Source organism: Aythya fuligula, chromosome 5 (assembly GCF_009819795.1).
Source record: "Aythya fuligula isolate bAytFul2 chromosome 5, bAytFul2.pri, whole genome shotgun sequence".
Classification (NCBI taxonomy): domain Eukaryota; kingdom Metazoa; phylum Chordata; class Aves; order Anseriformes; family Anatidae; genus Aythya; species Aythya fuligula.
The window spans coordinates 2988100-3003570 of NC_045563.1; the positions used below are offsets into that span (position 1 = coordinate 2988100).

Below are 15471 nucleotides of genomic sequence, written 5' to 3' on the forward strand. Positions count from 1 at the left end.
ACCACAAAACTAGTTACGAGATCAAATTTACAAAACGGGGATATAACTTATATAACTTATACTTGTATAACTTGTATAAGTTATACTTGTATAAGTTATAACTTATATACATACAACTTGTACTGTGGAGAGGGGGGCGCTGACAGGAATGGTGCCCACCCTTCCCTCAGTCACCACAAAACACTTTATGAGATTAAATTTAACAGGATGGGGGTATTACTTGTATAGTAAGTTATAACTCATATATACTTATAACTTGTACTGTGAAGGTGGATAATTCGTATGTGAGGTGAGGGCAGGGTGTGCTCTGACGTAAACCTCGCTCGCTGCCCATCAGTTTTTTTACCCATTAAACAGCTTTATGCTCTCATAATGGAAAAAAGCGACCTTTTGATACTGTGGTGTGTTCGTAGGTATCCTGTAGGCCCATACACATTGATCACAGTATTGTAGGTACTGCCTGAAACACCTACAGCTTGCATGGGAACATAGCAAACTATTGGCATATACAATCACATTCAGATAAAAAAATAAAAATAAAAATAAAAATAAAAAAACCACCACACACAGGGATCGTACAGTCATTTATTTATTTTTTTTTTTACATTCATTATAAATAACATGTAAGTTGGTTCATCTTTCAGTTTTACATGATGTCGAAAGGACAATATATTACACTGGAACAAAACATAATAGAAAATATATACAATTGTTCTCGTTTATACACAACACGGCAACAATGACAGCATCTGACACAGCACAGGAGACCTAACAGGTAAACGATGGAAAACCTGAGAGAAAGTAAAACTTTTTTTTTTTACTTTTGCTGAAAGTAAACTAGGGCATTTGACTCCTGACAGGTCCACTGTCCCCTACTCTACCTTACATATAATCTGGCTAATATTATGTATATTACAACCCTTTACTTCCATCAGAATTCAAAGAATTCAATTTTATTTCTTTGTATTTAAAGTGGTAATTCGAGAATATGAACCTTTGTGTCATCCTAAATCGACACACAGCACGTCCACCCGTGTGAATTCAGTACGGGTAAATTTAACTCAGGCATATACCTCCACTGCCTCTCCCTCCTCCTCTCCCCCAAATCCCAACCCTAGATATCTCTGTGCCTTTATTTTCACAGTGATTCACAAAGCAAGAGTTGAATGCTTTCAAAACACCTCCTGGTAATACAGTGGTTAACATCTTAATTGGTGAGACCTGTTGCAGGAACGCGGCCTAGAAATTCAGTGAGCTTTGACTGTCAGAATACCAGTAAATACTTTGGTATCTTTAAAACGCCTGTGCTGCGTAGGAGACACATTCACACACAAAAGACCACAAATGTTGAACATGTTTATATGCTTATTTTCAGTAGCTTTAATTTTGTAGAACGAGCTGCTGACACTACGAACCAACAAGCAACACTACAGTCGCTGGCAAGCAGCGCTACCTTTCTCTGCGTTCCCTCCACTTGGGAAGGGATTGTCCTGAAAATTGTCCTGTAGCAACACAAACAGTACAGTACAGAAAGGCTGTAGTGTATGTAATCACAAAAGGCACTTCTGGGAATTAATTCACGCAAGTATTCCAGTGAAATTTGAGTTTTGTCTAAAAAATATTTACCATTTTCTTCTCCCTCCATCCTTCTACTTTCTCTTGTGTTTAGGTTAAATTTTTGAAGCTAAGTGAAAAAAAAGTAGTGACAGGGTTGGGTGAGAAAAGGAGAAGTCAAAATCCATTTTCTCTGCTTGTTCCTTATATTCCAATGATAATATCATATTTTGGCTTGTACTGTGCTATAGAAATGGCTGATTAAAATCAAAACAAAACAAAAAAACAACTGGTAAATTCCAGGAGATTAAATGAATTGGGTAAGTAGTCTAGCCTTTAAAATGAGTAATGTGAAATTAACTCCACAGTAGCTCAAGTGAAGTACTCACTTATGTCAGTGTTCAGACTTTGGTCACATACAGAGCATTATTACTAAGTCTAGGTCACCATATGAAGGAGCGTTAAAATGTACTAGCTGATAATATGTAGTCCTGATTATCTGAACCTCACCTATGTTTCCTGAAGTATTTTAAAACTTTGCTAATTTCTATAGCATAAGCATGATTTTAGCTCAACTACCATATTGCTAACACACAGCCCTGGTACCTGCACGCAGAGGTTTGTTATAACTGATACCAGTGATTAATGTAAAAAGAAAGATCTCCCTACTTCAGATTTTGAAAGCAAGCTCCAATTTATGCCAATGCAATTTGTCAAAGTGACTTGTTTTTGCAGCCTGTGAAAAATGGGATATGTAAATCTCTGAGATTATGCAGACAAATAACCATCACAGGCTTTTAGAATAGCGGAGTAGTGAAATAATTTAAAAGGATTTTGTGTTACTAAGGTATTCCATTATTGGATTTCCATTTCCACTACACTGCTTGCATAAAGGGATGGAGGAGGAGATGGGAGAAGAGGAGGTCGTATGCAGTATGTATAGTTGAGTCTGTCAACCCTCCAAGCGGCAGGTAACCCTTTAGACATAGAGGGCATCCCCTACAGCCACATGCTAGTCAGTACCAAGCGAAAATAATGTTCAATAGGTTACTCAACAGCTTGCAGGCAGTCTAATCCCAGTGTCTGGGAGACATCTGGCTCATTACAAACACTATTTTAAGTGTCACCTTGCTAGTGGTCCCAGAGACAAAGAACCTTGCCCTCTTCCTCTGCAACCACAATGATGCATATGTAAAGAGGTCCAGTTTCAAGTATTGCCAGCATGGCCCCTTGCACCAGTTTTATGTACGCTGCTTCAGTGTGACTTACTGCTGGAGGCAGGGCATTTGGAGGGAGGGCTAGCCTCTCCTTCAGACTGTTGGTAGTTTGGTAGTAATGCATTATATACAAGCTTGAGCATGCAGGCTCTTATTCAGCTACTTCTTGTTGCACTTGCATTTCCCTAGCCTCATAAACTCGTCAAATAGGAGGTATTACAGATCATTACAAACCTGGATGCTCTTCAGCCTCCACAACTACAACACTACTGCAGGTTGGTCTGGGAGTATTGAGGTAATACTCAACCAGTTTGGTGTATCCTGCTCTTCTTAATGCATGCTTATCTTCATCTAGCGACATTAATATCCACATGTATTATATTGAAGGAAAGTAATATAGGCTATTATTCCCTGAGTTTTTTTGTATTCACATCAAATATGTTTCCTCACAATTAATTACAAACGTAGATTCTGTATCAGGACTTAGTACAAACGACATACCTTCCTAAATCATCACTCACGTCAAACGGAACTCTGCTTAAGTGGCAAAAGTTCACGTCTGCGAGGCCTAAAGACAGGATTTCACTGAAGAAATCGCCCAAATCCCCCTCTTCATTCTTCTGCCAGCTGCTTAATAAACATACTCCACTGCTTTACTCCATTTACAAGTTATATAAACTCACTTCTTCACTTCTGTGTAGCGACTCTTCCATTGTTTAGCATAACTAATTTCCTCACACAAAAAATTAAGGCCTCTGCAATTTTTAAGTTGTCTGGCAGCACAGTTTAAAAAAAAAAAAAAAAAAAAAAAAAAAAAAAAAGCAGTAGTCTTTATTTGCCATCTGGGAAATTTCTTCTGATAAAATACGGTTATGCTTAGTTGGATGCGGTAGTCTATTTACATATTTTAATATTTTTTTTCCCTTTTTTTTTTTTTTTTTCTTCTGAGCTCTGCAGAAAAACAGCCATGAAGAAAAATCCAGATGCCTAATGCATAAGGTGGAGCATATTGCTTTACAGAAACTAGAACCAGATTGCAGGATACAGATGACAACAGTAAAGTCTTGCTTTCAATAGCAATTGCACTGACAGTGTTCAAGACTGACCTGTCAATATTACTACATTTGGGCCATGAAGTGCCCTAGAAAATGAAAAGAATTTTAAAGTTTTAATTCAATACCATAAGTTTGCATTAGACATTGGCTTCAATCTAGATAGATACAACCAAATCAGTAAATTCAGAATTTGTATTTTAAATGAAAACCAAAGTATCAAAATAAGTTAACCTAGAAAAACATCTGTATTTTTAAATACCAAAAATTACTTTTAGGCAAAATTTAGCAGAAAAATAGTGTGGGAATAAACAAAAGATCTGTTGGCAGTGTCTGGTTTGGGATTTAGCTGTGCCATCTCCTTGGAGGCATCTGTTAACTAAAATTCACCAGTAGAAAAGGCAACATAGTGAAAAGCTGAAATATTAACATTTCAGTAAAGTGCATGGGATTGTGGCATACTTAATGGCTTTGCTATGACCTTAACTCGGATGCTGAACTAAAAGCTGGGGATGCCAAGTTCTTTACGATTTTATTGAGGTTGGCAATTTTTTCTTCTAGTAAATAGTTTTTCTTTTCAGCAGTTTTCTGGCGCTGTTCTGTCATCTCCAAAGCCTTCAGCAGTTGTGCATTCTCTACATAGAGATCCTTGACCATTGCATCTGCTTTAGTGTTCTTGGAAAGCTGAATAGTGGATGAAACACAATTACTCAGCAAATGAACGAAACACAATTACTGTGAATGAAACGCAATTACTCAGCAAATTAAAAGCAAAAGAAAAATTAAGAATAATTAAAAGCAAGAACAGCGCTGGGAATATAGGTAATGTGTTCATTGTAATATATTAAAGGAAGACAGCCCACCCATTCATGCTATTTTCATTTGTTAAAAACTATATATTTGTGAAGTCCTTATGGATGCTGTGAATGTTTTGAAACCAGAAAGACTTTGTGAGGATCTTGAAAGCTCGTGCAGATGTCGGAGTGCTTCAAATGACTTGTCTTTCAGATAATTACTGCTTTACAGCATTTGTCCTCTGAAGACAGATCAACTTCACACACCCCGTGATCCCCCAGAGATATTTCCACAGAGGTTTGGACTGCCAGCTCCCCCTGTAAAATCAGGGAGAGCACCTAGCGCTTGTCTGCATGCTTTTGGGAACAGCCCTTTAGCAGAAGGCCCTGTCAGTGTAGCACTTCCTTAACATGAGAGAGGAGACTGTACTTCAGTAGAAAACAGATATTCTCCCCACTGTTATCATGTCACGCCTTCTTAAGTGTTCAGAAGCCAGCTTTTCCTATGCTCCTGGAAACTCCTGAAGAAGGCAGACCAGGGCAAGAATGGAAACCCCAAAATCACATCAAGCAAAGGGTGTAATGGGGCAGAGGATGTGGGAAAAAATCCGTATTGTACACTAATCCCATCTGTATTCTTCAGGAAATTCGCTTTCCTCCTTTTTTAAGCAACTTTTTCTAGTTAAAATACTTGGCCCAAATTTGGCGTTTGTTTCCCAGCTTTAAGTGTATCAGCATACCAAACATGCATGGCTGTTGGGATTAACGATTCATGAATTAATGATTAGTGAGAAATAAATACATAATGATTAGTGAATACAGTCCCAGTTTGGATTTGGGGGAAGTTTGGGGCAAATACGTTCTACTGTAGCTCAGATGCATTAAAAGAGAAAGGAAAACTTTAAATTTCTTTTCAGCAAGAATGATTTGGTGGCTTTAGCTCGCCTAGTTGTTTACAGAAGCAATGGGGAAGAGCTGGGAAAAGAGCAAGAATGCTTACTTGTTCTTTCAGCTGATTTACTTTATCTTGGAGAAGCCTCTTCACAAGCCTCAGTTTCTGTTCAACATCCATCATGCGTTCTTCCATCATCTTCAGAAGCTGCTCATGACCCCCCTGGAAAGCAATAAGAGAATCAGTTAATGATGAGCTGTTCCCATTCACCAGTCTTCTTTCTTTCACTTTATGCGTAAGAAAAAAGTTGGCAATCCACGCTTGAGTCCATTTTAAAGAGTCAACTAAGTTATTAAAAAGCTCGTGGAAGCAAAATTTTATGGCAACATTTAAAGGACATTCACAGCATTAATGGATTTTTCCAAATCTAAGTTATATTTTAGATTATTAGATCTAAGACAAATTGATCTAAAATTCTAATTTCCGTCTTGTCTGTGCTAATTAGATCTGGATCGCTTCCTTTCCTTGTTTTTAGGTGTTGCCATATACCTGCTGAACATGGGAAACAATACCAATCAAATTTGTAGTGACTTTAGGGGTAAAGAAAAAAAAAAAAGCAATGGCATAATGGCATTACTTTGACTGTGCAATACTTCTGTGCCAAAGACCCCTCAAAACGGAATAATATCTTAAAAAAGTAGGGTGCTGTTACCCCAAACTTGTTTTTTTCTTTTACTTTCTTCAGATTAGTTGTAGACAGATAATCCTCTGAATACTCTAGCATGCTTTTGCTGTTTTCCTTCAGTGAAGTGATGGACAATCTAACTAAGAGGATAGTAACTCATTGTCATGAGCACCTGTTACACCAGGGGTTGAGTGAGGTTTTCCCAAATAAATTAGAAAAACCAGGAACAATAAGGAGTTCTAATCCGCTTCCCAACAGTCATTGTCTTCCTGTTGATGCTAATGCTAGGAAGTCATCTGAGCAGATTACCTTTGAGAAAGCACTAGCCTCCCTAAAACAAAACACCTTCAAAACCAAAGTACCTTCATATTTCTGGGGGCAGAATGAATGAAAAAACCCCGAGGAAGGAGACCAGTTCAAAAAGTTGGTCATCTAAACCACTGTAGAAAGACGCTCTTGGATTGATTGATGTCCACTCAACATACTATTTGTTGGAACACCAGAAACTCTTTAAGGCTTTGTGTGGGGTTATACAAACGCTTTGCTTGTAAAAAAGTTGGAAAAAAGTTGCAGAGAGCTGTACAGAAAGCAGTTTTAAAGTGTTGCTGGACAGGAGATGGTTCCAGGTTAATAAAAGTACTAACTGCAGAATTTGCAAGGGACTTTCTAAACAAATTATCTTCAGCTATCTTTTGTAATTTGATTGGAATTCAAAAATGTGGCTGAACATAACATTTCTTACTGGTTACAGGAGCTTTGAGGGAGTAGTTCAGTGGAATCTAAGAATTAGTGGTCTCAATGTCTGTGATCCTTGTTATTTGGTTATTTGGTTTAAAGTTAATTTGAGAAGGTTCTGCCTGATTTCATATTATTGCATGTTTAAAGGGAAAAGCCAGCTCAAACATTAACTTTAAGGTCATTAAGATAAGCAAAAGGATCATTGAAAGGAAACAGCTGAAAAGGTTCATGGCTCCCAACTAGAAAAAAACGGGTCTTAAAGCAGCGTTGGTAGACCTCAAATTACTAGGGAAAAGAAACGTCATTTAATCTAGTAATTTGAGACCAAAGAAAATCAGTAAGGAATGCCATCAGAGGGGAAAAAAAGGCTGTTAATAATTTTCCCCTTTTCTGGAACTATTTTTACTTTATGGTCACAACAGAAAGATATGTGAATGTGTTCTGGAAATTTTCTCAAATTTGCATGTACATCTGCTGGGGAAGGAGCATATCTGCATGTAAGTATATCCCATGCTACAAATCTTTCCCAGAAGTCATAGAATAGAACCACAGGATGGTTTGGGCTGGAAGGGACCTCACAGCCCATCAAATCCCAGCCCCTGCCAAGGGCAGAGACCCTTGCCCCCAGCCCAGGCTGCCCCCAGCCCCATCCAGCCTGGCCTTGGGCAGCCTGCACCAGGGTCTCACCGCCCTCAGTGTGAAGTCCTGATAAAATAATCCTCAATAACAATGACATTGTCTAAATTTGTTAATTCTTCATCATAAAGCTGAGACTATTGATACTATTAAGACAAGAGACATTATGTTTAAAAAAATTTTTATTTTTCATTTACATCAAAAATGTCATCTCTCCCTGTTAAAAAGTTTATACATCTTTTACAAAAATGCAGTATAAATACCTCAGATTTTCTTCAAGTCTCATATAAAATTAATACCATTTGAGAAAAATAGTCTCTTTCCCCGCTGAACAAATCCACATTTTAAATAACATAAATAGAAATGATTTGTAACAAATTAAAAAGGGCAGCTTATGAACTTTCACAAAATAGCTTCTAGACAAATAAATAGGAAATAACACTGTGAAGACTTTTTTTTTTTTTTTTTTTTTTAGAAAAAAGCACAACATTTGATCCTCAAGTTTCTCAGCTTATGCCAGTTCGTGTGTTTGTGTGTGTTTATCATGGTAAGGAATGAGATCATAAGCAGCCAAGCTGTCAGAGGTGCCCGATCCTCCTGTAGGAATCTGCATGCACTGCTCGCTGCTCCGGTAGCAAGGCCTAGAGAAAGAAGGCAAGTGGGATACTTCACCCTGATATCCAGATTTTCTTTTAAATATGTACGTTTACTTAAAGCAAACCACCGATACAAGCTAAGCAAGCAACACAAGACATAAAACACACAAGAAAGCATGCAGAGTATCACATATTTCTCTGAATACTCGTATTAGCGCTACACAAATGCAATTAAGGAAATATTCAGGATGCATTTCCTAGACGTAAGGTCTCTGAAGAGGGTTTATCCACATTTTTGGGGGATTAAGATCAATAACAGTAATTAAGTGCAATTAGCAAAGCAGTTAAGTTTCTCAAGAGGAAATTATCTGCTGCTATATGTGTCTCACAGATTGCCAAATAGCATTTGTGAAAAATGCAGTCCAGCTGACCTCCTTTGAAAACTTGCTTGCATTTCTATTTTAAACTTAGTCGCAAGTCTTTTCTTGAGACAGAACAAGCTGTTGGGTCGGAGGTTATTTGAGTTTTCAACTTAAGACCAGAATAAGGGGGGAGTTGAGCAACTCAAAGTACTGGGAACAAAAATATGGGTTAGCAGAGGCTGTAAGGGAACTCGGGAAAACCTCGGGTCACTAACAGGCCCACAGCTCTAGTTATTGAGCAAGGAAAGGGAGAAGGGAAAGGGAAAAGGAGTGCAGCAATTGCTACTGTGCAACAGGGATCACAGCACTAGGCACAGCAGGCACAGTCATCTGTAATTCAGAAGAGTGCAGACAGGTCACCACAGGAGAAAAGGCCCAGGAGTTTTATTTTGGCGAAGCTTGAATTGTAACCTTGGTGGACAACAGCTAACACTGGCTGTCATACAAATGAGAACACAGACCACCACAATCAGAAAGCAAATGGAAGTTGCAAAGCATGAGGAGGACACAGGAATTCCAAAGAGGAGGATAACTTGGGATACCTGAACGAAGAAAGCTGCAAGGTGCAAAGCAGTAGCAGCAAAACTAGGTAGTTAAATTCACCTAGTAACATGGACAACCTGACATTGTACTCACTGGTGAAAGGATGACGAAGAGGGATTAGGGTGCAATTTTTCAACATGCTAAAGGGAACATTAAAATGGACATAAGCTCAACTAGATGTTAACCCTAGAAATCGGGAGCATACAATCATTTAGACTGGAAAAGATCTTTAAGATCATCTGGTCCTTCCTTTAACCTGGTACTGCTGAGTCCACCACAAAACTACATCCTTAAGCTCTACACCTACACGTTTTCTGAAGACCTCCAGGGATGGTGACTCAGCTGTTTCCCTGGGCAGCCTGTTCCAAGACTTCACAACCTTTTCAGTGAAGATATTTTTCAAGATATTTTTCCTAATATCCAGCCAATGATGGTGAAGGAAAAAAAAAAAAAGAATCAATGAGAATTAAATGAAGATGTGCTTAGAGAAATGTTTTAGTTTGTCTCAGCTTAAAGTACTGACAAATTTAGCCTTTTTTAATTGCTATAGAATGCATGTTTAACGATTTTAGAAAATTATGTAGTACAGCTCATGAAAACAGCTGTAGGAGACGTAAACTGGGAGCTTGTTGATACCCATTCACTTTAAGCAAAAATCAATATAAAAAGAAAAAGTTAAAAGGATCAAGTATATTGACAGCAAATACTTGCAAAACCTCTTTAAAAGGATTTTTAACTTCATGAAACCTTCTAGGATAAAAGGTTTTTACAGGAAACCTAAGCAATGCATCTGTAGGACTACGAGTTCCAGGATGTGACTAGTTTTCAAATTGTTTCTCAGGCTTTCAAAGGCAAAATTACAAAATGACTCCTAATGCAATTCACAGCCCATTCATTTGCAGATGCTACTGCTGTAAGATGGCTTTTATTGATTTCAAAATTAAACTGCATGCTCTGCTTTCTAGTGTATGCGACCAAGCACATTAGCCTGTGGTAATGCATTTCCATCAGCTGAAAGTGAGAGAACCTTATAATTGCTTTTTTCCTTATCCTATATTATTTGCTGCTAAGCTCCTTTTTTTGAGGGAGAAGCATTCAATTTAATGTCTTTATTAAAAATAAAATCTTACTCCAAGTTTTGTAGGCTTTAGAAACTATTACTGTATATTCTTTCTCCATAACTTTTTTCAAAAATATCCTATTTATGGCATGATGGTATGATTATGGATGGTCAGAGGTTTTTGAACTTCAGTCTTGAACTTTGCTATACATATATATTTTTATTTATATTTTATAATGCAACAACCCAGTGTAAAATGTAAAGTTTTTTTTTTTTTCTGCTAACAGATTAAGAAACTTGTATTTCTAATAAAAACATCAGTGTTTTATTTATCTTTTCATATAAGATAATACAACTTGATTGTAAGACATATGGCCAGAGCTGAGGCTTTAGAGATCTGGATACTTTCTGAAGAAACAAGTCATTTGGCAAGCCTAATTAAAATCTTATTTTCTTATGGGAAATGCAACATTTTCTACCAGAGCTTATTACTACTCTTACCTATAAGCTTCTTACCTATAACTTAACATGTTAAAATATTAGAAGTGATTCAGCCCAACATGCTGAATGACTGTATTCTTCCTTGGAATTAGATTGTTTTCCTTCAGAAATGCCAATGATGAAGTCTCTGTATAACAGGAACAGTGTTGTCCAAACAATGTCCTGTCATGACCAAATAATGCAGATGGGCTGACCCTATAAAAGGGATTACTTGTTTGTATTATGCTCTACTACATCTGACGGTAGGATTCCTTCTGACAGGAACTGCCAAAACGGATGTTTTATAGTTGATGTATATATGATGTTGCACATGTAGTGTGTTTTTCAAGACAATGGTTCCAGACATGGACAGTAGGTAAAGAAAAAACTAAAAACACTGCACACCGATCAGAAAGAGAAAAGCCAGTTGAATGTGGATAGGAGTGATTTTATTTCAAGAAGGGGGCGTCAGAAATGAGCTATGGCTTAAGCTAAATATGCTAAATGTCAAAGATGTACAAAACAAACCTTTGTTAGGATGAATTTTAATTTTTGAACTGGCATAAACAGAGAATGGATCTCATCCAAATGAAAAAAAAAACAGTCAGCTAACTGAACACCCTTCTAAAGTTATAACCTGCAGAGGAACGAGGGCTTTACCTGTTGCATGTTTGTTTCAGAGGGTCTGCTTTCAAGTTCTTCCTGAAGACGCTGACTCCTCCTCTCTGCTTGTAGTAGCTGGTGTTGGAGCTGCAGGAACTGGTCCTTGGGCACCACGGCACAGCCTTGCTGCTGGAGCTCCCAGGGGTGCGGCGGCTGGCTAAGCATCACGCTGCTGCTGGAGTGGAGCATCTGAACAGCAAAACACATCGCCATCAGCAGAAAGCAGCACTGCAGTTCACACAAGGTGTTTTTCAGAGTTTCTTTTGCACGATACATGGTTCGCTAGACATCAGCTTAGTCTTAAATAATTCCTTGTACACGAGAGAAACAACCCTGAAGTCAGAAACAGAAGCTAAAACTCCTCTTTCCAATGGAAAAAATGCCTCTCTATGTGTAGTTCTACAGCTGAAGTCTAAAGGAGAGTGAACTTTGATTCATAATTTCAGACCTGAACTATAATTCACTGAATTTCTGATAAAATCACGGCAAACTTAAACGGGCCTGTGGTGAGCTTTAACGTGAATATTCCTTTTTAATTTTCACCTTGATCTTAGCAACTCTTTCAAAAATAGTGTCTAGTTACAAATAAAAGCACTAGCACGAGGCAGGCTGTTGTCCAGCAGTGCTGCTCATTTTTAGTCTTTAATTTAGGATGGAGAGATAAGTTCCCTATATAGAAAACTTGTTTTCCTTTTGTGTATGGTAATTCAAGTAATTTCATGCTGTCTGCTACATTATATTCAAAATTCAGTATTTAGTATCCCATACACCTTTATGTTCACTACTGTAGAAATTTCAGCACATTTTATGATTTTCATTTAGAGCCACACCACAAGCAGAGCTTGATAGAAATTTTGGAGTCCTAAGTGTGCTGCATAAGCAAGTGTACCCAGAGGGGTCCTTGAGAGATGCATGCATGTAGTAACCTAAAGTAGTTTAATTCCCAACTTAAGTCTTGCCTTCATTAAGAGAGTTACTGCATGTACCAAGTCTGTTATATAAAAGGCAGTTATTGCCAACACAGAGTTTGCACATACTGGGTGTCCTTTGTGAAGTTATACCAAAAAAAAGTTTCTGTAGCAGTACAACGAGGCCACTCACATGTAATAATTCACATTCATAATCATCCTTGCTGTAGCAAAAAGAGCATTTAAGAACAGACTTGTTCGAAAAGGTTTAGCTTTCCCGCATCTTTTAGTTAAGTGCTGCTGCCAGGCAATGCCATGACAGTTACTGGGTGAAAGTGGGTAGAGAAGTCAGGCACTTCTGGAATTACCTCACTATGGTAGCATTGTAATTAGAAGAGACAGATAAACTATCCCAGAATTAGATGAACTTTTGTACAATATTATGAATAGAAATTGTGTGATTTTTCCAAACTACAATAAAATCCAGGTAAGACTATCTCAGAGCTGTAACGAGTCATAATACTAAAAAATCCCCTTAAACTACACAGTAAAACCCCTGATGTTACAGGCAAGCCATTTTGCAGCTTGAATTTGCATAAGATTAATGCTTTCTTCCTGTAAAGATCATTCTTCCTGTAAAAGTCATTTAACCGTATCATAAAATTCTCCCTCATTATCTCATAACCATTACTCTGGTCCCTTAGGAAAAGGTATGTGAGACTATGTTAGTGGTATTACTTTTCCTTTCGCAAATGCTGTAATTAAGGGCTCAATTAGTAACCATAGTTCAATTATTGAGTTCATCTATAATGGAATCAACTGTAAGCATTTCTCGTAATGGTGTAGTTTTGGTATCAGGGGTACTGCTCTAATGTAGACATAGTATTGGCCTGTTTGAAGTGTGGTAATGTCAGTGCCTGGCCATGTTAGTGTCTGTTCACCTCTGCTGGCCCAAGTAAATAGAATATAAACTTAAATATTATAAATATTTTAAAAATACTTTAGAAAATACAACTTTTTTTAAAATCTGTTAGTAGGTTCTCCTGAATCAACTTGTCAGCAAAAGAACAGGTCCTTTGCAGGCTATGTAAATAATGAAATTTCAGTGGAATTTGTTTAGGGTTTCATATGATGCTGGTATGATGTTGTAAAACACACGAGTAACTAATGAAAGTGCTGATGAAACAATCAATAAATGTTAACAACATCTTCAGAACAAATACTGGTGGCATAGTTAATGAAAACAATGTATTTTGCCATATTCAGTTGTGGAAGGAAGTAAAACAGTAATGAATTTGCTAGACTATTAGGGTGAGTGCGGTCACATATCAGGTATTAAGGAAACGTTTGTCTGGTCAAAAAGCATGCAGGATGTCAGAGGTAAACATGAGAACACCTTCAAGCCTCACAGGCATTGGGTTAGAAGGAAGGGGTTGAGCCACTTTTCATTTTCTTACGATCAGTTTAATTCTTTGGGATGCAATTGGTCTTTACTCAATTTTCACAGTAATGCCTTACAAACATGCAGCTTTTTGCCTGCAGAATCAAATCACAGAAATGTGCTAGCCACACCAAATTAGGGCAGCTATCAAAGAACACTACATTAAAATGAATAGTGGCTTCTTTGCTTAAGAGACACATGGAATAGAAATCCATAAAAGACAATGTTTTCTCCATGCTATGGTAGTACATTGAAAATGATTGCTCTACCTTCGCACACTATTTCAGAAAGAGAACTGCACCCTTCTCTGCTAGTTCCAACCACTGAGCTCTAGACAGGTTAGCCATGAACAAAAGAACAGGCACAAAAGAGAAAGTTAGAAGTCAAAGCGTTAAGTGAATGTTATACACACCTGTTGGGAAAATGTTATCAGAAGTAACAAAAATCCTGCATGTGTGAAATACAAAGTTTTGGGAGGAAATGTAATTCCACACTTGATGTTTGTACTGAAGGATTTAAGTGTCTGGATTTTTCCCAAAGCATATTTAAGAACACATAAAAGCACAGGATATAAAAACGAGTCAGTAACTCATCAAGATCTCATCTTTTGCAATTGAGTTATTAATAATTTTACAGCTAAATTGCATAATATATTCAGTATAACATGTTTCCCATTCACTCACTTGATGAGATATTTTTAACAGTGTTGTAAAAGTCTCATCTAGAAGATACTTTAATTTATGGAACATGCCAAAGCTTTGATGGGGTTATGTTATGTTTTAGACTCAAATACAGACAAAGTCGCAGAGACAGCTCCCAGGTCAGTCCTGACCACAGGGGATACAGCAACTTTAGTTAAACATTTCTGTTCCTGTAACCAGGATCACCTAAGAATTAAGCAGTTCCCATAACATACAATCCATCTCCAGCAACACCAGACAAGCCTCCACATTTATGGGAGGCTTTTGAAGAGTCTCAACTGAAGTTTTCACTCAAGCCTTTAGATTAAAAGCAAGTTGCATAAATTGTTATTTGATTATGCTGTAGATAAGGTAGCAAGGCTTCAGTTCAGCAAATTATTCCCATAGTAAATAAGAACAGGTTTCTATGTTAAGAGCAGCATTATGCAAATATTAGTTAAGAAACTTGAGGTTACATGTTTCAGGAAGGAAGAGGAAAATGTTAGCCTTGCCTCAAGCACAGAAGCAAATTTCTTCACTATTTGACTTCTTATCAGATCTTACATGAATTATGATAAACCAGTTTACTTCATAGGAACTTGTTTGTCACACTACTATTGATCATAAAAGATGACATTATTATTATTAGAGGGGATCGATTCTTCTAGTTTCAATCAGTTTCCCCCTGAAGAGGATTTTTTTGTAAATAAATTCACAAATTCAGTGAGATAGCAATAAACCTCCCCACTACAGCCAGTACAGTCAACACCTATTGAACAGTACCTCCATTAACTGATCATCCAGCTTGACTTGCTTTTTTCTCAGCCCTTCATTTTCTGAGCTGGTTTCCAATTCATGTTCAAGAGAATTCATCTGGCTGATCTACGAAAGACAGGCAGTTTCCTTAGAAAGGCAGTAGTTTCATTTCATCTGCTGTGTTCAATATGCAAGTCATGAGTCATTGCACATCCAGACGATTCACGATTAAAAGATTAGGTATTTGGACAAGCATAATGCTTTGTTAAAAGCTATGTCTAAGATAATGTTGTACAGCGTGGCTGACAAAAGCGTCAAATAATAGGTAAAGTAGCTGATTTTCAATCTAAATGT

At 37.5% G+C, this 15471-nt stretch overlaps 1 protein-coding gene across 7 annotated transcripts in view; it reads right to left on the minus strand.

The window, feature by feature from the left end:
* Positions 1–3685: 3685 nt before the first annotated feature.
* Positions 3686–15471, minus strand: part of NIN (ninein) — a 54310-nt gene continuing 42524 nt past the window's right edge. For 4 of the 7 annotated variants that reach the window (XM_032187665.1, XM_032187671.1, XM_032187663.1 and 1 more), the window contains 4 exons: positions 15145–15243; positions 11330–11521; positions 5618–5731; positions 3686–4507 (listed from right to left, as the gene is read on the minus strand). In XM_032187665.1, coding sequence (XP_032043556.1) covers positions 4298–4507; positions 5618–5731; positions 11330–11521; positions 15145–15243 — 615 coding nt within the window. In that variant the 3' untranslated portion in view covers positions 3686–4297. Of the gene's footprint in view, positions 4508–5617; positions 5732–7774; positions 8210–9222; positions 9270–11329; positions 11522–13950; positions 14012–15144; positions 15244–15471 lie in introns of those variants that run through there. The other 3 variants (XM_032187667.1, XM_032187668.1, XM_032187669.1) reach the window with 3 other exon arrangements.